The sequence below is a fragment of the Poromitra crassiceps genome, assembly GCF_964638095.1.
Source record: "Poromitra crassiceps genome assembly, chromosome: 21".
In the NCBI taxonomy this organism is placed as follows: domain Eukaryota; kingdom Metazoa; phylum Chordata; class Actinopteri; order Beryciformes; family Melamphaidae; genus Poromitra; species Poromitra crassiceps.
Genome location: NC_139638.1, coordinates 23,944,729 through 23,972,084, shown reverse-complemented (window position 1 = coordinate 23,972,084; position 27,356 = coordinate 23,944,729). Strand labels below are relative to the sequence as shown.

The following is a 27,356-nucleotide window of genomic DNA, read 5'->3' as shown; positions in this document are numbered from 1 at the left end:
AACTCATTTGAATTTGTAATTCCACTTAATGACATCTTAATGCCTGCTATGTCCTGTTTATGTTGTCTTGGTTAATGTCAAGTTGTCATAACGAAGACATTGACAGGTTACACACCCCTTAAGAAAGTGTTACCAATATTTCTCCAAAATCACATGTAGTACCTTTACGTTAACTTAAGTTTCCGTTTGATCTTTGCTTAATCTGCCAAGGCCGAAAGGCCCAGTCAGCAATTGAAGATTCAATTCACATTTTCCTTATATCTACATTCGTTCCTATTGACATCAAACGCAAACCTACCTCTTTTATCGAAGGTATGCTTCAGTCCGTCTTCCTTACACAGGAGGTCGCTGCGCCCGCCGTGGAGCTGGGTGCCGTGCCCGTGATGGCCGTAGTCGTCCAGCACCTTGCCGTCGCTCAGCTGCGTGTGCAGCTGGTTGGGCGTGGAGTTGAGCGAGTGTCCGACGACCGGGTCCTCCTCGTCGCAGTCGTAGTCGTCCAGGATGGGGGTCTCGCGGATGGGCATGCCGATGACGGAGCTGCCGTGCTGGTGCGTGCCCCGGGACCCCCGGAAGCTGTTGTCGCGGCCCTGCGGCCCCAGCAGCACCGAGGGGATGTAGTGGATCTCGTGGGTGGCCTCGGTGCTGGCGCTCTTCTGGGGCACGCGCCGGCGCTTGCACCACCGGTGGCGCGTGTACAGCACGAGGGTGAAGAGGAGGATGAGGAGGAGGAGTGCAATGAGGCCTCCCTGGATGAAAGCAGGAGAGAAAAGAGAGAGAGAGAAAAGCCAATTTAGCACAAGTTTGATATTCGCACACCTCAAAGGTCAGGCGAGAATTACAAGATGGAGGCGAGCTGGTTAGGAGCAAAATCATTCAGGACTCCTAGAAGAGAAATGTCACATAGGGCACCCCGGTGGCAACGATGATAAATGCAAAGAATTAGAGAGGGTAGGAAGGGGACACACACACACACACACACACACACACACGCACGCACGCACACAAATGCACCCGCACACAATAGAGAGGCAAAGTGACCGCCTACTTCCTGTTTCAGCACTGTACCAGATATTTTCATCCGCCATTTATTTTCCCATAGACATTTCGTAAAATGCGTATAAAAAATAGTTTTACTTGGTCAAACGAAACGGTTCAGATATATTTTGAATCGGGAGAGACCATAGAACATTTCACTCGGACCAAAACTTTAAAAAACTACATTGATAGATTATTTTCTTTAAATCTGCAATTCTTTTAACGTTTTGGTCCGAGTGAAATGTTATGTGGTCTCTCCTGTTTCTAAATATATCTGAACCGTTTGGTTTGAACAAGTAAAACTATTTTTATAAGCATTTTACGAAATGTCTACGGGATAATAAATGGTGGATGAAAATCTCGGGTACAGTGTTGAAGCAGGAAGTAGTAGTCACTCACTTTGGCTCTCTATAGAGTTCAGTGTGTCCTGCACAGCATTCCATAGTTGTTTAGGAGCATATCGGTTTTCTGCACACTTTCTGCAGTCAGAAAGAGACACTTGCATACAGTATTCCACATGCATACATTGACACATACTATATATAGTCACGACGTACACACACACACCACCGAGCGGCAAACGTTTCCGTAGCAGTGCTGTGTCTGGACTCCTGCGTTTCACACACTTACCACTGTGACAGGGTTATTAGTGTGTCTTGCCCCCATCTCTCTCTCCAGAAACGCCTCACGTCTGCTGTTCCCTTCAATTCAGCGAGACGCGTCGCGTCGCTACACGGTTTGTTCCATATTTCAGCATCAAACAAACTTCAAACGCCCTGTCGTCACACATGCTCTCATACACGCTGTGCCTGGATGATACAGTTAAATCCATACGCACACTCACAGTGATGGAATGACAGGGAAGACACGCCGCGCGCTTGATTTTTTTTTCACAACGTAGGTGAGACTAACGTGCTTAAGCGAGACATGTCGAGCCAATATGTGATGTCAAGACAGAAAATGCAAATCCATACAGGGACAATTCACCGTGTCTGCTGGTGGGAAGCGAGATTAAAAGGGTATCTGTCCTGGTTGCTGCACTAGTGCCTCCTCTGGTCAGTCGGGGGTAGTGAGAGGAATAGCGTACGGCGATGCGCTACATCAGGGATACTCAACTTGCTTTGCCCGGGGGCCACTTTCGTGAAATGATAGAAGGCCAGCGGCCAGTTAATAAACAAACAATATACATTTTTCTGTAGCGGATTGTAGGTTTTTGGGGTGTCAGCCGGAGTTTAGTCTGACAGTGTTGTGCACACCGGATAGTTAGATAGCTTAAGTACATACATAAGTGCCTGGGTAGCGAGCAGACGGTGGGATTTGACAATTTAGCAGCTAAATCATGGATAATTGAAAGATATTCCATATTCCAGACTGAAATGCTATAACAGAAGTGGAGTATTGGCCAGAATGACATGAACATTTGGACACTTATTCAGTGGGTATCTTGAGTGTTGCATTTTTTTTTTTTTTTTGCAATTCCATCGCGGGCCACACGGGGGGCCGCAAGTTGAGTATCACTGCGCTACATCCTACCGGTGAAACACCTCACTGTCAGGTGAAAAGAAGCGGCTGCACATGTATCGGAGGAAGCATGTGCTAGTCTACAACTCTCCCCAGATCGGCAGAGGGGCGTGGAGCAACGACCGGGACAGCAGGGGGGAGTCGGCCAAGTACAATCGGGGAGAAAGTGGGAGAAAAATCTGGGGGAATTGATTAAAAACATTTAAGAAAGAAAATCCAAAGTCATCATTTTTTGCAAGCAGTTGTTTAAACATGCGGTCACATTCACAAAAGCACAAACACGCACAAATTTAAAGTAAGTACAGAAGCACATAAACACACATACTGTACAGTACACACACACACAGACACAAATACAGTACCGCGTACACACACACGCAAAGTAACTCAGTCACGACAGTATGATAAATAAAAGCCACAGGGGGGTCATTCATCAGAATATTTTTAATATTCCGTCTTCATGAGGAAAAACAAACCCCCTTTCAAATTATAACTCATGCACTGCTGGATGTCCATAAATCATGCTAGGCAGAGAGCACAGGCAGCACAGGGACAACTAGCAGCACAGTCAAACTTGCTCATTAATCTCCAATGAGACGGCAGCTTTTGAGAGAAACGCACTGTAGTGTGATACGGTACAGTCACCCGGGAAATGCCTCGTTGTCATGGCAATGTAACGACACATTAGACAATGACACCGTGAACTAGCACGACACGACACCGGCTTAGATTCTCTTTCATTTAACCCATTGCTACCTGATGCAGCATTTGCGTGCGTATCCCTTTAAGACCGCGAACCGCGTTAACGCGGTTCGCGGTCTTAAAGGGATACGCACACAAATGAGGGATATACACGCAAATGCGTGTAAACGCAATCCGTACAAACATGCTCGCATGTCGCTTCGCAAAGATAGAAGATGTGATTTGTGATGTGTCTCTCCAGATGAATGGACAGAGATACGAAGAAACCAAGTGGGGTCACTGACGACAGCAGCTACTTCCACCATCATCGGTGGTCAAATAAAGAAAGAAAAGAAAAAAATAAGTTATTTTTACCCCTTTTACCAATAAATGTATATGCTTCATTTAACATTTTAGCATACAACATTTACAGTAACATTATACAACAGTATTTATTTTTCAGGTCTCTTTTGGGCAGTATTGCACATCAACACGTCTCCTCTCATTTGAACCAGAGTTACACCTCTTCTGTCCTCTCTTCTCTTTCACCTCTGGCAGCTATGTGAGATCTGATCTCAATGAGGACACATGTAACGAGAATGCATTTAGCATACCAGGTGTAAACAAACGCAAAGGCGACATCGAATAGTTTATTATCCAGATACTGTCATGTGTCCCAGCTACAGGATCGCATTATAATAGCTGGTGTAAATGGGGTCTTATACCATGCTCTCTCTCTCTCTCTCTCTCTCTCTCTCTCTCTCTCTCTCTCTCTCTCTCTCTCTCTCTCGCTCCATCCCTCCATTTCCCTTCATGTTTGATCAGGTCTTTCTTTCGCTCCTCAGTAGAACAGCTATGCAGATTCAGTGGCAGGTGTAGCCATGAGGCCAGGAGGGAAAATGGGTTTTGTGTTCATCACGAGACGTAACAAATCCCTGCTGCTTTAGTCCTAAGTGACTCCACGGGGAGGAGAGAGCCTGGATGCTTCCTCTCTTCCTATAGTGCAGATCTGCTACATTATGGACTGTTTTACTTTCCGTGCCCTGCGATTTTTTCAATAATGTCCCCGCTTTCCATCCTGAAACATATTAGCATATTATTCTGCATATCACGTTCTTTTTCCTTTCTACCGCAGATCATAATCACCTTGGTTTCAACCTCAACATCTCACTTTGTTCTTATCAGCATCCTTCCTCCTCTGCTCATTTAGTGTGTAGTGAACCTGCTCAGATAGAACTAATACTAAGAAGACTAGATAGATTACAAGACTAATAGATTACAGTCAAATGATGTCACTGACGACAGCGATCGTGAACTTGAAGCCATCCAAAGTGTTTCAGTAAAGGACCATGCAGTACTATGAGTCAGTTTTAATTGTCCAGGGGCCGGTTGCACCAACTGGTCTTACACTGGTCTTAAGCTAAGTTGGTCGTAACTTTACGACCTAACAGCTACGCCGGTTGCACCAAGACGACTTAAGCCTTATTTTCACTACGCCCAGGCGTAACTCCTACGCCTCGTCAGGAGGAGGCGTAGAGCCTGCCTGTAACAGAGATCTCCGCGGAGACCTTTTTGACCGTCATCGTCGTAACACCGCCAGTTCGCCGTCTTTGAAAGCACAACGTTAGATTATAACTAAGTTAACCTAACCCGCCTTCCAAAATGTTGCCGTTAGTTTTTTAGAAGTTAATACATAGAATTGGGAACGTTACATTCAATTTCATTCAGACTGACTCTGTCTGCTCAATAGCCGCCATTTTTCCCCCAGAGCGAGGGAGGATGGGAGGAGGGAGGGTGTTTTACAGTAGTGGCTGAGAGAGCGTAGTGGCTCAGTGCTCCAAGCAGGTCCCGAGGCACATTTTTTGCAACATCATCCAATCAGGGGGCATTCCCTGGCAATTCACATGGACGCGCATTGCTACGACCAGCATAGTTAAGACCAGACATAAGCCGTGTTGGTGCAACAGGCGTAAGTCCATGGTCTTAACTAAGACCGACGTAGGAGTTACGACCAGGCATAGTTAAGACCAGTTGGTGCAACCAGCCCCAGAAGAGTATTATTGTTTTCAAATCTGATCTAAAAAGTAGGGCTGTGCCGATTCACTTATCTCCCGATTCGATACTATCACGATACTTTGGTGCCGATTCGATATATATTGCGATTCACGATTATTGCGATTCTACGATTATTGCGATTCGATATTACGATTTATTGCGATTTTTGTTTATTTTTTTCTTTTATTTTTTCAGTTTGTTTGCTTTTTTACACTAGATTAGAACATGGGAAAAGTTGAATCATACACTAGAGACTGTATATTATATATCATGAGTAGGGCTGGGCGATATAGTTAAAAACAGGGGCGGACTGGGATCATAATTCAGGCCGGGCATTAGATACCAAGCAGGCCAGGCCGATATGGGCCAACGCGCGTGAAATTTGGGCCGTTTGAAGCCAGATTTGGGCCGTTTGAAGTCCAATTTTACAATGAGATGCACCCACTTTAACCCTGAAGTGTAATTATTACTTCAGACTAACTAATAAAGTAATAAAACCACTAGTAAACCAGTAGGCGGCGCCTAGCCTGCTGTTCAGTGAGTGGCCTGACTGCAAGCACCAAAAAAAAAAAAAAAAAAAAAATTTTTTTTTTTTTTTTTTTTAATTTGCGATTATCGATTCTGGAATAAAAGATCGATCCAAAAAATCGTGACATTAAAAATCGCGATACTTAGGTGAATCGATTTTTTCTCCCACCCCTACTAAAAAGGCAGCAGAAGTTTTGTACTTTCTGAGTGCTGCATAAAAATGCCACATAATAAAGTGTATGGCACAAGTGCATTTACAGTACGGTATTCCAAATCCACGTTTGCTAGTTAAACAGAACACGATCTGGGCTCAAAGTAAGTCACAAGTCATTAATCATAGGTGTTTTTGGCATAAGACGAAGTCAACCAATCTCCCAATCAAGGCACATTGCTATTTAAATGGCTAATTCGGCAATTTGGAGAAACATGTGTGACGGTCATAATATCTAATATATTTGATATATAATGTAAAAAATAGGAATATTTGGGGCAGATTGCCAGGTCATCACCTATGGACAGATGGGCGCAATTACATTTGCTATTTAAACAACATGGGTGCTGGCGAGGAAAGGACGACTGTGTTGGTCATAAACTAGCAATGACACTTGCACTATGCTTTGTGCCAGGCGTGAGCTACTGTAGGGCCCTAGGTGTCACTCTAGCAATCATTTCACTGCAACTCTGACAAGTTCAGAGGCCCGCACTGACCAAACATCTGTCCAGTGACTATGTTTGGCTGTATTCATGGGGAAGGGCATGGCTGCAGACCGTGCCAACACCACTCACAGGCAGGACACTCTGTCTGACACCGCAGCAGGACAAACTGACCTTGCAAGATCTAAGGACAATGACAGGTGAGATTAATTGACCATGGAGATTAGCACAGCAATGGGTTTGAGTGAGTTTACAGTACTTTGACTTGGTTTAGTAAAAATGTTCATAGGTGTGTAGGTTTGGCTCATCCGTGTATTATAGGCTACTTATTGTTGATATTTCATCGGCGTTGTACAACAGGGAAAATGGTGGGTTTGGGCATGGCATGGTTTGCTTGTGATATTGTTGGTTGATGTGGTTTTTTCGCATAATATCATTTTTGCAACTCCACACACAAAATGTGCATATTGACATATTAGACAGTTAACTGATGTTAACTAAAGCAATAGCAAGAAAGAAAGAAAAATAGATCACGACATTTACATGTAAAACAAATTAACTGTAAAAAATCTGCCAAATCAAGCAAAAGGAAGCTAAAGCATTGTAGTCAAGTGCAATAAAGTCATATTTTTTATGATAATGAATAGCAAAATATAAACTAGAAGCGGATAGTGCGGACGTCCACCAAGGACAATATTGCTTGTTTGTGAGTCGGATCTCCCGCACAATGTAACAAGTTCTTCTCGGGTCCACGCTACACCCTTCCACAAAGTTTCATCAAATTCGGCCCGGTAGTTTTTCCATAACACTGCTAACAAAGAGACAAACAAACAGCACGAACACAAGCTCCTTGGCGGTGGAGGTAAAAATGGTCGGTGGCAGCTTGTCTACGGGGGGGCTGGAAGTCTGGTTTATGACTCCATTACACACAGAGAGCAGAGCGTCTGCATAAAGGAAATACAGTACAGGCACCAGGCAGGGTGATCGAAGTCCTCGCTGCAGCCTGCAGGCACTCACGTCCCAGGCCCATTTTCTATAGAGGCAAGGCATTAATTACATATTTTGCTCAGTGGATCTACAACAACACAGTGCCAACATGCTAACACAGCACTTCTGTGTGTTTAATGCCAATGTACTTTCACTCATACACAAAAAAATATTCAGTCTCAATTTCTTTCTCATTCTCTCTCTCCTGCATGCACCCATCACGTTGTCAGTGTTGCGCAGTAACACATTACTCGTCAGTAACGCGTTGCTCTCTCATTTTATTACTTCCCCTAGTAATAATGAGTAGTGTCAGGGATTCTACTTTCCAAAAGAGCAATGATATTAAGATCACTACTACTCCAAGTAACGTCAAGTTACTGCATTGCTTTCTCCAGCACTGGCGTGTGGAGATAAGTCTGGCTATGTGAGACCCGAGCCGTGTATATAGAAGAGTCGCGACATCTCCATTCACTCCAATGGACCAGTTTTTTACTCTCAAGAGTTCCAGGAAATAAGGTCCTGGATTAAGCAGCACTGTCGAGTTGCAGCAAAATGGACAGTTTGTGTTGTACTTTGAACGTTTTTTTTTATCGAATTGTACATTATCAGCTTTATTTTAGCATTCAAAAGTAGCGCGAGACCCCTTCCTGGCTGTTCATTGGCTAATGAGTCACGCATTTTGGTCCTCCGCTGATGCCACTCTCTCTCTAAATTGCTCTGTTACACAATTTGCTTCTTGTCCTATTAGGCAAATAAATAAACAGGTGTTTTCCTGATTGTTGACTCCTCCTGGAAGGTTAATGAATGTATGAATATGTATGTATGTATGTATGTATGTGTAGCACAGGTTAGTACATGTACACTATGTGTAGGAAGGTGATTTGGGTGTGACTCAGCCTCAGGCAAAACTACAGTACAGTTATGAGTTGAAGGAATTAATTAATCAATGACGTCCAAATTGGATTAAATTCTGCTGTGTGATTTCTGGCAGATGCGATAATTTTTTCCCATTCCTATGTAGTTATTTTCCCACGGGGCGTTATTTTATAATGTCCTTTAATTTCCCGTTCGGACAGTTTTCTTGGCAATAGATGAAGCAGTTGGCAGTATTCTGTAGATACACAAAGCAGTTGGCGGTATTCTGTAGGTTTTATTCATCAAATTGATTGCTGACAAGTTTTTAGGTAAACAGAGTGATGGGGATTTGGGAGTGACATTCCGTCAGTGATTTCCTGCCAAAATGTTTTATGGCTGTACGTTGCCAGATGGTGTGGAGGTATTCAGCTGTGGTGTTTTGACTGTATTGTTGTGAGCACATTTCTGATTCTGTGAGTCACATTTTAAACAACTTTGTCCCGTTGGAGTGCTCCATGGATTACCTTATATAGTATGAGTAGCATGCCAGTGTTAGTTGTGACAAAATTGTACTTTGGCGCATGACTCCATTGGCCAGTGGCGCTGCTCTTGAGGCAAGAGGAGGGCATCTGCATAGGCTAGGATAGGGGATCCCCCCCCGTGGGGGATCCTACAGGAGTCAAGACTCGTTGGTGGTGGACTGGGGAGGTGGGTGGGGCAAAATGACGCTTCAGAGGACGGCTTCAGGGGAGATGGGCTGCCGTGAATCTAGCTGCTGCTATGATCGGCCAGAGAGAGAGAGGTGACGCAACCCTTGCTATATATATGAGAAAGAACTGACGTCATATCTGACGTCATTGCAGACGTCATGCTTGGACTTTGACTGACCACAACATAGCTGACGTCATACTAGAACTTGACAGATGTCACGGGGTGATCAGGTTATGCATGTGTGGCCTTCTGCTTGAAATTTGGTCTGGAGACCTCACTTGTATTTATTTATTTATTATTATTATTATTATTTATTTTTGTACATCTAAGGATGAATCAGCGTGACATCACAACAACAAAAAAGCACTTCTGTGTGCCACTGCAGCAGAAACTAGTATGAAATAGGGATGTTCATTTTTAAAAAATTTCCATAATCGAAAATTGGGAAAATTAACGATCAATTATCGATTATCGATCATATTAATAATAATAATAATAATATATATATATATATATATATATATATATATATATTTTTTACAAAATGAATGCCTATGGCAGAAAATACGAAAGACAACGTGTTCTCCTCAATGAACTCTTTATTTCAATGTGTCTCCTCTCCAACACTCTGCTGTCCCCGGTGCATGCCGGTGTGAATTCCCCATGTTTAAAACAGTTTTGTTGGCACAAAGGCCCGTGCCCAGCCAGAAAGCTTTAGACTATATGAAGCTCCACCTCACGTTAGTCGGCTGTGCAATGGAGTGGGGCGAGGAGGAACAAATTCCACCCAAACCTAGTCCACAAAAAAAAAAAAAAAATAATAATAATAATAATAATAATAATAACAATAATCGATAAAAATTCCACATGATCGATTAAATTCCTTAATGATCAATTATCGATTTTCGATAATTGATGAACATCCCTAGTATGAAATAAAGCTGAAAAGCTGTGCAACCCACAACAAACATAGCAGCATAGCAGCCGCAACAGCCTAGCTAACAACAGCAACTCTGTATAGTTCAGTGAGAAAGCGCTAACCTGCTAATGATTTAAAGCACAAATGTAACACAAAGAAGCCTACTGTACTGTAAATACATGAATGTGACTCAAGTTAGTTATAAATGCAGCTAAGCTAATACAGTTGAAGGCATAATGGTTGGATCTCCTCATTGACTTACTGTTAGGTAGGTCCAGCACAGCCATAAAGCTCTTCTCCTAACAGCATGTAAATCACTTGCAAACTCACACCCACCTACATGGCGTGCTGCACTCCCTACCCACACAAATATAAAGTCCCAGCATTCTGGATTACTGAGCCTTCCAACAAGCACAATCTCTGCAGGCCACAGGAATATACTGTCTTCCAAGGATAGGATATTATACTGTAAGAATAAGGCTATGTTCAGACAGGCAGCCTAACTATATATATATATATATATATATATATATATATATATATATATATATATATATATATATATATATATAAAATATATAATTTTATATATATATATATATATATATATATATTTTTTTTTACTTATATATATTTTTTTAACAACATGAATCTGAATTTAAACCAAACTGATTCAAATTGCTGATTTGTGCAAATGGTACTCAGTGTGACCACTCAGATTGAATTTCAAGTGTTACCCATCACTTCCCATACATGTGACGTCTGTTGCGACAAGAAAACAATGGCACCATGAATAACCACTGTCCCAGACATACACATAACATGTATAACAACCTTGATTGATTGATAGATAAACCAGCTCAGTGGCCTTGTGGTCTGAGTGTCCGCCCTGAGACTGGGAGGTTGTGAGTTCGATCCCCGGCCGAGTCATACCAAAGACTATAAAAATGGGACCCATTGCCTCCCTGCTTGGCACTCAGCATCAGCATTGGGGGGTTAGATCACCATGTGATTCCCGAGCGCGGCGCACGCTGCCGCTCACCGCTCCCCCAGGGGATGGGTCAAATGCGGAGAACAAATTTCACACATTGTGTGACAATCAGTGGGACTTTACCTTTACTTTACTTAGATTGATTGATTTTATTTTGGATAAAGAATAACAAATCCAAAGGATGACGTGCAAATTATGCAACACTGATTTCCATCATGTTCCCTGGTCTTATAAAAACATGACATACAGTAACACATCACATCAAAAGGATAAAAAGAACAAGAGATATAAACCAACATAACTTAAACCATTCAGAGAATTCTCTAACTTAGGGATATAGTTCCAAGAACCCCCCCCCCCCCCCCCCCCCCATATACATTGTTGGTTGCTGACATCTCATGGACAAATATGTTCTGCACTGCAACTACAATATGTCGTTGACAGTAAAAATGAGCAACACAAAACGTCCATGTCGTGAGCAGTGCTAGTAGAACCAGATAGTATGGAGAGATAGTCAGAAAACTCAGTTGGCACACACACACACACACCTGTGTTGTTGCAATCACAACCACGGTGGCTATGGATAAAAGGTATGACACTATCTAAATGGGATCTGGTCAGGTAATTTACAATATGAACAGTCAGCCAGGACCAAATCAGACTTGCCTGCAGTCTGAACATAGTCTACGTGTTTCAATCCAAAGAGCCGTGGAGTCACATTTGTTCACCATCGCAAAGTCAAGAAGGCGAATGGAGATGGAGGATCCACACAGATGATTGGATCTCTTCATCTGAATCAGACTATGAGCTGACACCGGAGACGACTCCAGTCTGCCACAAAATGGAACAAATAATCTTCAGAGGCAGCGTATTTATTCCACTCCACTTTCACCCACGCTGGGAGACAGCAGGTCCAACTCATCAGAGGAAAAACTAAAATCTCCACTTAGAATTGAGTCTCATTTGTCTGTGCAACATGGACATGTCGAGATACATCAGGGACTATTTTTGATTTGAATATGTGCAAATAAACAAATTAAAATAAAACAAAATAAAATAAATTGTAGTTTGTAAGGTGGCACAACGTTTATAGACATGAGACGTGGGATATGTCTTCTGTATTTGCGCGGGATATATTGGTGTAAAAACACAGATATAGACAGCTATTGTTCAGAAAAGTTCGGAGAGACTTGTTCAGTGTGAAGGACCACTTCAGAGAGGGAACCTGCCAAGCCTGTGTTTTGACTGCAGGGAGGACTGAGCTGCGTGTCAACTCACTGTCACTCATTTCACCTAGTATATTTGAGAGCTTTGTGAAGAGAGGACCATTATATGTTACATTCTGGCCAGAGCAGCACGATACGATACATACACAGCGCTTAGTGTTTGGCATCACTTTAGCTGCTGACGTGGAAACAAAATAGACCTACATGCTGGTTTTTCCTATTTGGACAAGCATGCCTCTGACATTTTGAATCGGAATCAGAATCACTTTTATTGCCACAGTATGCAAGTTACATACGAGGAATTTGTAAGGCGCTTTTCTTGGCAAAATGCAAAAAAGTGGCGATGGACATTTGCTTTACATCACTTTCGCTGTCCAACAAGTTGCTTGCAGAGAATGCCAGCTTGCTTGGAACCGTGAACAGCCAGAGATATGAGAGATATGCCACCATGATGTGTGTGAACATTGGTGTCATAGAGAGACAAAGTGGAACGTCACTTCCTGCTTCAGAGATTTTCATCCGCCATTTATTTTCCCATAGACATTTCGTAAAATGCTTATAAAAATAGTTGTACTTGTTCAAAACAAACATTTAACTCGGACCAAAATGTGGTACAGTGCTGAAGCAGGACGTGACGTTCACTTTGCCTCTCTATTGGCTTGTGGGTCTGTCACATTGGCAGTGGAGACTGACTACATGTATGTGCTTTACAGGTGCAAGAAGAACAAAGATGGCCTGTCTCCTCAGCACAGTGCATCATCAACAGCACTGACAAGAAGAAGAAAAATGTTATGACTGTGATAAAGTACAACACACATTTATCTACAATATAAAAGAGACATAACGACACTAAACATATGGATTTACTGTATAAACCTGTATATATTGTATATTGCTCAGTCAGTACTGATATTTCTATTATTTTGTATGCTGTTTTCTTTTATGCTGGTCGGTGTGGATGTAGGCAACTTTACTTGACTTTGTTTTTGTTGCGATTTGCCTTACGATCGACACATTGTACCCAAGCCATGGCCTGACAAGACAGAGAGCAGAAGCTCATGTATCAGGCACCTCATCTGCAAGATGTTCTGCTGATCAAGGCCAAAACCAAGGCAGCAGCGGCCAAAGCAGCAGCATCACTTGTTGTTGCACCCTCACAGTGCCAAGAAGCCAAGTGCTCCAAGGACAAGCCAACGGACATCTTTGTGAAGTGCTGTGTGGATATATATGCGTGTGGAGCCTGTACACAAAAACCTCCAAGAGTGTGCAGTGTCTGTTGGTCAGAGGAAGAGAGAGAGAGAGAGAGAGAGAGAGAGAGAAAGAGAGAGATGTCCAAGAGAGCGGAATCCAAGAAGTACTGCATTTAGTAGACTGAGCTTGTTGTGTTTATATAGTTAGTTAAGTTCTCCTTTATTTATCCCCCATGGGGAAATTCATCCTCTGCATTTGACCCATCCTCTACTAGGAACCTTCCTAGAACTACAGTAGGAGCAGTGGGCAGCCGCAGTGCAGCGCCCGGGGGACCAACTCCAGTTATTTTTGCTAGTACCTTCGTCAGGAGCACTGACAGGAGTATTAACCCTAACATACATGTCTTTGATGGTGGGAGGAAACCGGAGCACCCGGAGAAAACCCACACGGACACGGGGAGAACATGCAAACTCCACACAGAAAGGTCACCTGGGACGGACCGGGGTTCAAACCCGGGACCTTCTTGCTGTGAGGCAACAGCGCTGCTAACCACTGAGCAACCGTGCCATCATAAGAATAATATATTCTTATTATTTTGTTAATCTTACATAATCATAATGGTGCTATACGATATTGCCTTTGGCCTCTGCCTGACTCCACCTTGTCACCACATCTTGCAAAAAGAGATATAGAAACAAATGTTAATTGTGATATCAAAGGTTATATATATATACCAGATAGACCATGGTTCACAAAACAGCGGGCCACATGAGCCGAATGGCTGGCCCGCGCGTGGATTTCTGAAATGTTTGCTAACTTAACTTCCAGTCGTAGACAGACAGTGATACTGAGCCAGCGATGGGCTCCTCAGAGTGGTGTTGGTGTTGGCACAGCCATATGATATTGTAGAATGCCTTCATCCAGCGCCAGCAAATCTCAAAGCAGATGTTTGACTGCATTTTGGACTCATGTAGCAAGAGACGCACCAAGAGTTCACACCAAAGACATGATCGACCTACAATTATGATGATTATTATTTTTTTCTGATTTCTCCCCAATTGTACTTGGCCAATTTCCCTCTGCTGCCCCGGTCGTTGCTCCACCCCCTCTGCCGATCTGGGAAGAGCCGAACTTAGTAGCCCCACGCTTCCTCCGGCACATGCGCAGTTGCCAGCCGCTTCTTTTCACCTGACAGCGGGGAGCTTCAGGACGTGGCACGTGGGAGGATCATGCTATTCCGGCCGACCAGTTCCCTTCCACCCCAAACAGGTGCCCCGACCAACCAGAGGAGGCGCTAGTGCAGCAACCAGGACACATACCCTCAGTCCGTCTTTTCCCACCCACAGACACAGCCAATCGTGCCTGTATGGACTCCTGACCAAGCCGGAGGTAACACGGGGGCGCAAACCTGCACCCCTCGTGTTGGTAGGCAGGCAATCTACCGCTACACCCGGCTTACAATCATTGAATTGTGTGTTACTCGTCTTTTTGAGAGCGAACCCTCTTCTCTTGGTGCACGATGAGCTCTTACTGAAGGTGAAGTGCACCTTCTTTGCTTTGAGCACAGTGAAGCATCTGCTTTTCACATTTCACATTCAAAAACATCAACTCCATTCAGCAAAGTGCTGTGATGACAACACAAGTTGTCTAAAGTACTGCGTGTTTATTACGTTCCAGAACAAAAAGACAAGGTCCGCACACTGAGGCTCCATCAGTGGGTTTTTATTACAACGTTTGGATCTTCACAGGATATTTGTCAAGCAATGAGTGAGACCGTGAGAGGCATGACTTACATACAGGCAGGCAGTCCCCCCGTTTTGGACGTGGTTTCTGAATGACGACGTGCTCCGCAGTGTCTCTATTCACCTTATTCACCACGCCCACTTTTTCTCTCTTCCGCGTTACACGCAATTGTATTTGTTCTTCCGGTTCAGCGCTAGTTGGCGGCCAATTTCAAAACAAAACGTCACTATAATAATGAATGACGTTTGGCAACATTCAGAATTAAGCTACACTGCGGACCAACTTCAGTTACATGTTCATAACGTTACTGCTGCGAGGAGCCGATGGCTGTTACCCGGTCGGCATTTAACGTTAGTTACAAAAGCACATCGACAGTGTTTTCTCACTGCCAGTAGCCTAACTACAGTAGGGTTTGACAGATAGCTAGTTCAGTAGTCCGACCGGTGTCAGCAGCACAGCCAGCGCTCCCGGTCCTCACTGCTCGTTAAATAAACTAACTCGAGGCGTTATTCTGATAAACTGGTCACATATATGTTACGTTCTCACCCGCAAAATATTAAAACTTTAAAACAGTTTTTTTTTTTTTGCTTGAAAACAGCTTTTTGAGGCAAGTCTAAAAATGACTACGGTAGGCGTAATCTACTTCCGTGTTTAAAACTGGAAAGACGATTACAAAATGACGTCATGCAGAAGCGTCCTTATATGGGCAAAGAATAAGGTGAATAACGGCCTGTTTCTGTGTTTATAACCACCGTGTGAGGCAAAGAGATCCATGGCCGTTCTACATTCACTCTACATCTCTCTCTCTCTCCAACGCTGTTATGAGTCAACCCCCACTCTGTCCTCGCTCCCTCCTCCTCCTCCTCCTCTCCTCCTCTCCTCTCTCCCAGCAGGAAGTTAAAGTGGCATGTGCCCCAGCATCTGCTCTCCATCCTCTCCATCCAACCAGAAGTCACAGCACCAATGACAGGCCGTGGCTCACTGGTTCAGAGTGTGCTGATCCAGCTCGGGGACCACCCGGGGACCACCCGGGGACATGGAGGGGACCACCCGGGGACACGGAGGAGTGCTACCAAGAGGCTGCTGCTCTCACAGGGATGGTGTGGCAGCATTTTAATATGGGGCGTTGAAATGTAGCTTGACATGCATTGGGTTTGTGAGATAGAAGATGATAGCAGCAGATAGGTAGAAACATTGCATCGAACAGGAACTATCCACTGAACGGAATGGATTTTGTGAACAAATTTCCATTTAAAGGAACACTCTGCCCATTTTCAACCAGCTTTGTATCATTAGAACATCAGTAGTATATCAGAAAACTGTAAACGGTTTTGAAGTCTGTCATTTAATTTGACAGTTATTGAGTGTTAAAGTGTGGATCAGTGACATCACTGGTCCACACTAACTCAAATTAATAACTCATTAACTCAAATCAACTCTCAATAACTGTCAAACTATTCATCATTCATCTAGTTTGACAATTATTGAGAGTTGATTTGAGTTAATGAGTTATTAATTTGAGTTAGTGTGGACCAGTGATGTCACTGGTCCACACTTTAACACTCAATAACTGTCAAATTAAATGACAGACTTCAAAACCGTTTACAGTTTTCTGATATACTACTGATGTTCTAATGATACAAAGCTGGTTGAAAATGGGCGGAGTGTTCCTTTAAGTAACGTCAATTTAGCTAGATGTATATGTTTGTTTTGTTTTTGTTTTTCCGTCCAAGGCTGCTTCAGAGAATCAATGTAAAAAGGAGTACAGCTTGACAACAGTGGAACATGTTTCATAAGATTTTGGATGTGTGGATATATAGTAGAGAATATCTCAATTGGAAATGTAAACGATTTAATTCCCCTTGAGCGTACAGTATATAAACACCTATCCTGAAGTAACTGAAAATCATTACCAAAAAAAAAAAAAAAGTCCACAACCCAGGCTATGTAAATTACCTGTGAAATTACACTGACCCAAAAGCCCCACCTAATCATAAAATCTGATTACACTCTGATTGAAAACGGGATGAAAATCTCCCACAGCTTAACTGGAAAGCGCCGGGTCGACCTCTCCATTCTGCCCACCTCTCTGCTGCACAGAAACAAAGACACGTCTCCATCATTCATTCATTTTGCCATTCACCTGTCCCTCACCTTGAGTCCCAGTCACCTGTCCCTCACCTTGAGTCCCAGTCACCTGTCCCTCACCTTGAGTCCCAGTCACCTGTCCCTCACCTTGAGTCCCAGTCCTGCCAGTCACCTGTCCCTCACCTTGAGTCCCAGTCACCTGTCCCTCACCTTGAGTCCCAGTCACCTGTCCCTCACCTTGAGTCCCAGTCACCTGTCCCTCACCTTGAGTCCCAGTCACCTGTCCCTCACCTTGAGTCTCAGTCACCTGTCCCTCACCTTGAGTCTCAGTCACCTGTCCCTCACCTTGAGTCCCAGTCACCTGTCCCTCACCTTGAGTCCCAGTCACCTGTCCCTCACCTTGAGTCCCAGTCCTGCCATTCACCTGTCCCTCACCTTGAGTCCCAGTCACCTGTCCCTCACCTTGAGTCCCAGTCACCTGTCCCTCACCTTGAGTCTCAGTCACCTGTCCCTCACCTTGAGTCCCAGTCACCTGTCCCTCACCTTGAGTCCCAGTCACCTGTCCCTCACCTTGAGTCCCAGTCACCTGTCCCTCACCTTGAGTCCCAGTCACCTGTCCCTCAGCTTGAGTCCCAGTCACCTGTCCCTCACCTTGAGTCCCAGTCACCTGTCCCTCACCTTGAGCCCCAGTCACCTGTCCCTCACCTTGAGTCCCAGTCACCTGTCCCTCACCTTGAGTCCCAGTCACCTGTCCTCACCTTGAGTCCCAGTCACCTGTCCCTCACCTTGAGTCCCAGTCCTGCCAGTCACCTGTCCCTCACCTTGAGTCCCAGTCCTGCCATCTCCTGTCCCTCACCTTGAGTCCCAGTCACCTGTCCCTCACCTTGAGTCCCAGTCACCTGTCCCTCACCTTGAGTCCCAGTCTTGCCATCACCTGTCCCTCACCTTGAGTCCCAGTCACCTGTCCCTCACCTTGAGTCCCAGTCCTGCCATTCACCTGTCCCTCACCTTGAGTCCCAGTCCTGCCATTCACCTGTCCCTCACCTTGAGTCCCAGTCCTGCCATTCACCTGTCCCTCACCTTGAGTCTCAGTCACCTGTCCCTCACCTTGAGTCCCAGTCACCTGTCCCTCACCTTGAGTCCCATTCACCTGTCCCTCACCTTGAGTCCCAGTCCTGCCATCGCTCCCCCGCCCCCCGACATCCCACCCATTAGTGCCAGGCCATGGCAGTCTGTCTCTGGGAGAGATGGGAGGGCAGACTTGGCTGTCTGGGAGAAGCCCCGTCTTCCTGAATTACAACAGGGAATGAAGCTGAGTTATTAGCATGATGCTGTCCACCCAGCAGCAGCAGCACCTCTCTCCCCCAGGAGGCCCCAGCAGCCCCTAGCTAGCTAGCTACACCCACCACTTCTGTCCCCGGCCTGACAACAAGACGACGCCTGGTTCAGTATCTCACAGCTCGGGGCGTCTTCCTGGAAGGATGAGCAACTGCATCCATAGATTACAGAGATGGATGACACCTCATTTCCAGCACGGGGAGTTCTTATATGAAAGTGCTGGCAGTGATGGGGTGAAAGTAATCCTTTTACAACAGCTGGGGTTTGCCTCCCATAAATTTCATCAGCTCCCGGAGCCGGCACACACACACGCACACACATCTAGCCAAGTTACAATTGAGTATGGCTGCTATACACATGTGGGGGCACGACACTGCTGCCAGGTCGCTCGCTCGTGGCTGTTAAAGGTGCGGGCAGGCAACCGGATTTCTGTATTATTTGGCACACAAAAAATAAAAGAATAAATCACAATTAATTTTTCAATTATCAGTCATTCTAAATGTTGGAGAGAAGATCAGGTCTCTGTGCCTCTGCTTCTAGGCTCCGCAAAATCTCACCGCTCCCAGTAGGCCTCAGTGCACAGTACATACTGCCTGTACTATCTCACCGTACATTGTACGGTGAGATAGTACAGGCAGTATGTACTGTACGGCATACAGTACATACTGCCTGTACTGTAGTTCTGACTGTACGGTACATACTGCCTGTACTGTAGTTCTGACCGTACAGTACATACTAGTGATGCACGGGCCGCAGTTATAACCGCGCTGACCGCGGATATCCCGCCCCACGGGCGGGCCGGATCATAAAAATGAACATTCTGATTAATAGCGGATGGGTTGCGGGCGGTTGAAACGATCTATCATTAATGAGGAAAAATAATATTAATTACGTTCTCTAGTCTATGAACGTATTTTAAGCTACATTTTTCATCAGGCACATTCTTAGTCGCCTATTGTAGATCCCCCAAAGGACCCACAGCCGTAAACCAAACAATAGCCATGTGCTAGGTCGCTAGGTTGCACTCGTCCATATGGTCAATGATGTCACCCTCAAAAAGGAGTCTCCGCTGAAGACGTGTTTGAAGAGAAGACGCGTTGGTATTTTCCCATACAATGAGGCAATCCAGTAAACTAAACTTAAAGCGTTATCCGAGTAAACTACATGAGGGCAAGTGGTGGACTGGACATAATACAGCATGGAAGTTTATTTGGAGTCTTGGACTGCAGCGATCGCACCAACGGCAGCAGAAACCGTAAGTTCGCTCCTTTTATAGCGTTTTATAGCGTTTATAGCGTCGGGTGCATGGCAGGCGTGGATCTATAAATAGTATGAAATAATTTACGCTGATTTATGGCGGGCGGACGGTTCATGCATACACGCGGATTAGGATGGCATAAAAGCTCATCCGCGCATCTCTACTGCGTACAGTACATACTGCCTGTACTGTAGTTCTGACAGTACAGTACATACTGCCTGTACTGTAGTTCTGACAGTACAGTACGGTACATACTGCCTGTACTGTAGTTCTGACAGTACAGTACATACTGCCTGTACTGTAGTTCTGACAGTACAGTACGGTACATACTGCCTGTACTGTAGTTCTGACAGTACAGTACATACTGCCTGTACTGTAGTTCTGACAGTACAGTACGGTACATACTGCCTGTACTGTAGTTCTGACAGTACAGTACGGTACATACTGCCTGTACTGTAGTTCTGACAGTACAGTACATACTGCCTGTACTGTAGTTCTGACAGTACAGTACATACTGCCTGTACTGTAGTTCTGACAGTACAGTACATACTGCCTGTACTGTAGTTCTGACAGTACAGTACGGTACATACTGCCTGTACTGTAGTTCTGACAGTACAGTACATACTGCCTGTACTGTAGTTCTGACAGTACAGTACGGTACATACTGCCTGTACTGTAGTTCTGACAGTACGGTACATACTGCCTGTACTGTAGTTCTGACAGTACAGTACATACTGCCTGTACTGTAGTTCTGACAGTACAGTACGGTACATACTGCCTGTACTGTAGTTCTGACAGTACAGTACATACTGCCTGTACTGTAGTTCTGACAGTACAGTACATACTGCCTGTACTGTAGTTCTGACAGTACAGTACATACTGCCTGTACTGTAGTTCTGACAGTACAGTACATACTGCCTGTACTGTAGTTCTGACAGTACAGTACGGTACATACTGCCTGTACTGTAGTTCTTCTGACAGTACAGTACATACTGCCTGTACTGTAGTTCTGACCGTACAGTACATACTCCCTGTACTGTAGTTCTGATCCGCCCCGCAAACCGCAGAGAGAAAACAAATCCAAATCCCCAGAATAGTTGAAGTGGAACAGCCATTATCCAAACGGAATATTGGGACTGGAATAAGCTTGCGTGAGGATGAGTTATTTTCCCCCACTGCACAAGACTGTTGATCAGGAAGGAGCCGCATGCAGGTCAGGCAGCTTTAGGAAGCGATGGCTTTGCAACTGCAGTCGCTGTGAGACTCACAAAATCATGTTTTGTCAGAACATATTTGATAACAACTAGACAGCTAGCAGAGCTCTGTTTCTGCATGTATCAAGTTTGCCTAAGACCTGTGAACCTCGCTTGACCAAGGTTTGTAGTGTGTTTGTCACCACTATGGCTATAATCTTTTCTGACAAAGAATATGTTTTGCAGATATTTAATTTTTTACTTAAAGGGACACTCCACCAATTTTCAATGATGCAACAGTCTTGCAGGCATTGATTTAGTTTGACAGTTATTGAGCGTTCATTTGAGTGAAAGTTGTGGACCAGTGATGTCATTTATGCACAAATGCCATCACTGGTCCACAGCTGAACTCAAATCAACTCTCAATAACTGTCAAACTAAATGAAGGGCTGCAAAACTGCTTATAATTTTCTGATATACTACTGATTTTGTAATGATGACCATGCTGGTTGAAAATCGGTGGAGTGTTCCTTTAACATCTACTGTAGATTACAGCTACATGTACAGTAGGGGTGTCAAAATGAATCGTATAATCGATGCATCGCGATGCGGACGTGTGAATCGAATCGAATCGTTGACGGATGAATCGTTGAATCGTTTATGTTAAAATTTCTGTTGACATTCAGATTTTAAAGCACTTTAAAGTAAAAAAGGGCCTTGATATTTATCTGACTGCTTGTATTAATTGATGAAAAAGTAGCCATGTGCGGTAATAATACAGAAAATTTAGGATTTGATACTTGGAGCTGCGATACTTTGAGCTGTATCGAGATGCATCGTGGGATCAAATCGAATCGTTGCCAGATGAATCGTAATCGAATCGAATCGTGAGGCCAGTGAAGATTCACAGCCCTAATGCACAGTTAGCAGAGCCGTATTTTGTGAAGAAGATTAGGAATTTATTACGTTTGCTCCTCTCATGCACGTACTTGAGCCTCTTTTGGAGAGGGGAGTGACAGGAGAGGAGAGAGTCAGAAAGAGTCATTGAGAGTCAGAGAGTAGATGTAGTTAACGTAGTTAATATCGCCCCTTGGGAATCAAACAATTTGTAGCCACAGCAAGGAGCCAATCAAACAGCACAAAACACGCAGTATAAATATTGTCGCATCACAATTAGGTGCTGCCAAAAAAAAGTGCTTAAATTGCCGCCATTATTTATGATTAGTGTTAGTGAGGTGGCAGTTATTTAGCAGCGTCGAGTGGCATTCATTTGATGACACAGCTGATAAAGGTGATTTATGAGATTGTGGTGAACGAAAAACATGGCCGAGCACTGAGCCAGAAAACAATATATGAAGACTGACCATGGAACAGGACTATAGGGGCACGGTGGCACAGTGGTAGAAGACGGACTGTCAGCCGAGCGTTCCAACACATAGAGTATCTAATGTTATACAGGAGAGGGAAATAATAACTTGAGATATGCGTTTGCTCAGAGTGTGAGAATACACCCGATAAATATGGAGAAATAGGAATGAGACACTGAATAAGAGTCCGTTTGTTTTTTTAAGGCGGTATCTGTATACAGAGTTATGTAATATTTTGAGTGTTGCTATTTGCAATGTTCCACGCTCCTATTTGCACCTGTTGTAGTGCCTGAGTGACTGTTTGTGAGTGTGTGGTTTTGGTGTCAGATGCACTGTGAGTGCCTGGATGGGACACAGCTTTCGTTCAGCAGCCGGTACAGAACTATCTCCGACTGTGGCAATCGACCCACTTAGCATTTCTGTCTATTTTCATTCTCTTTGGTAAATTGCTGGATTTTGATTATTATTACCTACTGTATGACTGTCATACAAATACAGCGCAAATTTGCCCCTTGTCAATTACATATCCCAATTTGCCAAAGATCCACAACACGGTGTTCGCTTACTGAAGATCATTTGTACAGCTGCTAAAAAAAAAAGGTTTCTGATGCAAATTGATCTTGTCTAGAAGTGTTCTCTCTGGGCCTTTTACATCCTCCTGTATTTGACAATAACAGAGAGTGAGTGTGTGTGTGTGTGTGTGTGTGTGTGTGTGTGTGTGTGTGTGTGTGTGTGTGTGTGTGTGTGTGTGTGTGTGTGTGATAACAGTAACAGTGAGTTCTAAGAATGTGAGCATAATTAATCCTGGCGTTCTCCTATATCACGTGTTGCACACAAAGATCATATATACGGAAGATGAACACTCCACCTTGACAGCTAGATCCACATTTTCCTTCTCGCCAATTCTCAATGGCTTCCTTGTTTTGCTCGGGAGTACAAAAATAACTTTAATTGGCGATTTTTTTTTACATTTGTTGTCTGCGCAGCCCACCACACAACAGCTTTTTAGCTACGTTTAATTCAAGGAAAATGACGCTGGTGTGTGGGAGTGAACGGAGAGCTTTCCCCTGTGATGGGCGTGGCCTATTTCACGCAGTGTCTCTATGGTCTATAATGGGCAGACTAAACTAATAGAGAACATCAGTATTTAATCACATGTGTGCGTTAATTCAGTTAAACGTTTCCATTCTACCAGCCAGCGGGCTTTTCAAACTATAATCATGCGTCACATTGTTTTGGCATTTCCTATGATAAACAGCAGAAGGCAGAGATGAAAACGCTTATCTTTGTGTGGAGTTATCCACAGGTCTGGTTTGTTTACACGGTGGTTATGGAGTAAGCAAAAAAGTAGGCTTTTTTCAAAAGGCATGAATCATGAATAATGGCCTTTGACTCAGTATTTCGACATATTATAAACAAAACAATTACAGAGGAGGCCCCAGCCAGCGCATCACTTTAATAGCTTTATCTGATGCTAATCACAGTTCACGAATGGTGGTGGGGGGAGACAATAATAAAAGAGGACAACTGAAATTGAATATCAGTTCTCTTTCCATGAGCCCGTCCCTCCAGGGAGGAAAAACATCACGCATTCCATATTCATAGGAACTTTGAAGGAAAGCGTCTGAATTTAGATAATGGCTATATAGCATTTGGTGTTGTGTGTTTTCCCCCCCTCCTCCTCCTCCTCCTCCTCCTCCTCCTCCTCCTCCTATTGTAATGGAGCCCCGGATATTTTTCTCACTTTAATGACATCCCATAATGACATCCCATGATGCTCGCTGTTTGCATGGTAACCAAATATAATTGGCTGATGATCATGCATCGCTGCTTGCTCATTACTGTGGCAAATTAGTACGGCTGGAAAAGAGGAGACTGCAATGCAGTTGTCGTCCCCCCCCCCCCCCCGGTTCGCCCCCCCCCCCCCCCAAAACTCTACATAATGCCTCTTTCATTTGCTTTGTGAGAGATAAATGCTATCTTAAAGTTGAGGCAGTGCGAGCCGAGCCGAGCGAACAGACGTGCCCTTTTCTGCGCTGACATTTCACAGAAAGAGATGTGATTAGAAAGGCGGTGTCAATATTTGCCGTGGCGACACGAGGGGCCGATACTCAGGTCGGTTATGGCCGTTGATAACGAGGCAATAAGAGGGGGGCCCGGGGCAAACGGGGCCCTCGGGCCGCTGGCTTTGATTGAGAGAAAAGGAGGAGGAGCTGGGGAGTGAGTGCATGATGGCGACAGACAATGGATTTCTAGACGGCGTCTGTAAAGACACACCTGTCATCAAAGTGCTTATTTGGGGACACTGGTGTGTGTGTGTGCACACGCCTGTGGAGGAGCACGTGGAGAGAAATAACGCCAATTTGAAGGAGTCAAATCTTTGTCTTTAAGTATGAAGCTTTGGAGACATCGCTCGCAGGTTGTGTTCTCTACTCTGTCTTTAAGTATTAAGCTTTGGAGACATCGCTCGCAGGTTGTGTTCTCTACTCTGTCTTTAAGTATTAAGCTTTGGAGACATCGCTCGCAGGTTGTGTTCTCTACTCTGTCTTTAAGTAGTAGACTGGTATTTTAGATAGGTAGGAAGCCATTTTTAGTTAGGTGTTTGTATTTGGAATCATATGTTTATTTGCACTATCTGTCTTAACTTGTACATGTGTGTTTTATGTTCTATGTCTTTATGTTTTATGGTGTGCTGACTGTGCACAATGTATCTTGATGGGAAGAGAAGCCAAAGAAAAATTTCCACCATGGTGGACAATAAAGTATCAAATCAAATCAAATCAAATCAAGTATGAAGCTTTGGAGACATCGCTCGCAGGTTGTGTTCTCTACTCTGTCTTTAAGTATGAAGCTTTGGAGACATCGCTCGCAGGTTGTGTTCTCTACTCTGTCTTTAAGTATGAAGCTTTGGAGACATCGCTCGCAGGTTGTGTTCTCTACTCTGTCTTTAAGTATGAAGCTTTGGAGACATCGCTCGCAGGTTGTGTTCTCTACTCTGTCTTTAAGTATTAAGCTTTGGAGACATCGCTCACAGGTTGTGTTCTCTACTCTGTCTTTAAGTATTAAGCTTTGGAGACATCGCTCACAGGTTGTGTTCTCTACTCTGTCTTTAAGTATTAAGCTTTGGAGACATCGCTCGCAGGTTGTGTTCTCTACTCTGTCTTTAAGTATTAAGCTTTGGAGACATCGCTCGCAGGTTGTGTTCTCTACTCTGTCTTTAAGTATGAAGCTTTGGAGACATCGCTCGCAGGTTGTGTTCTCTACTCTGTCTTTAAGTATTAAGCTTTGGAGACATCGCTCGCAGGTTGTGTTCTCTACTCTGTCTTTAAGTATGAAGCTTTGGAGACATCGCTCGCAGGTTGTGTTCTCTACTCTGTCTTTAAGTATGAAGCTTTGGAGACATCGCTCGCAGGTTGTGTTCTCTACTCTGTCTTTAAGTATGAAGCTTTGGAGACATCGCTCGCAGGTTGTGTTCTCTACTCTGTCTTTAAGTATTAAGCTTTGGAGACATCGCTCGCAGGTTGTGTTCTCTACTCTGTCTTTAAGTATGAAGCTTTGGAGACATCGCTCGCAGGTTGTGTTCTCTACTCTGTCTTTAAGTATTAAGCTTTGGAGACATCGCTCGCAGGTTGTGTTCTCTACTCTGTCTTTAAGTATTAAGCTTTGGAGACATCGCTCGCAGGTTGTGTTCTCTACTCTGTCTTTAAGTATTAAGCTTTGGAGACATCGCTCGCAGGTTGTGTTCTCTACTCTGTCTTTAAGTATTAAGCTTTGGAGACATCGCTCGCAGGTTGTGTTCTCTACTCTGTCTTTAAGTATTAAGCTTTGGAGACATCGCTCGCAGGTTGTGTTCTCTACTCTGTCTTTAAGTATTAAGCTTTGGAGACATCGCTCGCAGGTTGTGTTCTCTACTCTGTCTTTAAGTATTAAGCTTTGGAGACATCGCTCGCAGGTTGTGTTCTCTACTCTGTCTTTAAGTATTAAGCTTTGGAGACATCGCTCGCAGGTTGTGTTCTCTACTCTGTCTTTAAGTATTAAGCTTTGGAGACATCGCTCGCAGGTTGTGTTCTTCTTTAAGTATGAAGCTTTGGAGACATCGCTCGCAGGTTGTGTTTTCTACTCTGTCTTTAAGTATTAAGCTTTGGAGACATCGCTCGCAGGTTGTGTTCTCTACTCTGTCTTTAAGTATTAAGCTTTGGAGACATCGCTCGCAGGTTGTGTTCTCTACTCTGTCTTTAAGTATGAAGCTTTGGAGACATCGCTCGCAGGTTGTGTTCTCTACTCTGTCTTTAAGTATGAAGCTTTGGAGACATCGCTCGCAGGTTGTGTTCTCTACTCTGTCTTTAAGTATTAAGCTTTGGAGACATCGCTCGCAGGTTGTGTTCTCTACTCTGTCTTTAAGTATGAAGCTTTGGAGACATCGCTCGCAGGTTGTGTTCTCTACTCTGTCTTTAAGTATGAAGCTTTGGAGACATCGCTCGCAGGTTGTGTTCTCTACTCTGTCTTTAAGTATGAAGCTTTGGAGACATCGCTCGCAGGTTGTGTTCTCTACTCTGTCTTTAAGTATTAAGCTTTGGAGACATCGCTCGCAGGTTGTGTTCTCTACTCTGTCTTTAAGTATGAAGCTTTGGAGACATCGCTCGCAGGTTGTGTTCTCTACTCTGTCTTTAAGTATTAAGCTTTGGAGACATCGCTCGCAGGTTGTGTTCTCTACTCTGTCTTTAAGTATTAAGCTTTGGAGACATCGCTCGCAGGTTGTGTTCTCTACTCTGTCTTTAAGTATTAAGCTTTGGAGACATCGCTCGCAGGTTGTGTTCTCTACTCTGTCTTTAAGTATGAAGCTTTGGAGACATCGCTCGCAGGTTGTGTTCTCTACTCTGTCTTTAAGTATTAAGCTTTGGAGACATCGCTCGCAGGTTGTGTTCTCTACTCTGTCTTTAAGTATTAAGCTTTGGAGACATCACTCGCAGGTTGTGTTCTCTACTCTGTCTTTAAGTATGAAGCTTTGGAGACAT

At 44.1% G+C, this 27,356-nt stretch overlaps 1 protein-coding gene across 1 annotated transcript in view; it reads right to left on the bottom strand.

Moving 5' to 3' along the window:
• Positions 1-27,356, bottom strand: part of astn2 (astrotactin 2) — a gene marked incomplete at both ends in the record, with an annotated part of 632,381 nt that overhangs the window by 473,030 nt on the left and 131,995 nt on the right. Inside the window, one exon of the mRNA XM_083657387.1 lies at positions 299-746. Within this exon, the coding sequence (XP_083513513.1) occupies positions 299-746 (448 nt within the window). The remainder of the gene's footprint in view (positions 1-298; positions 747-27,356) is intronic.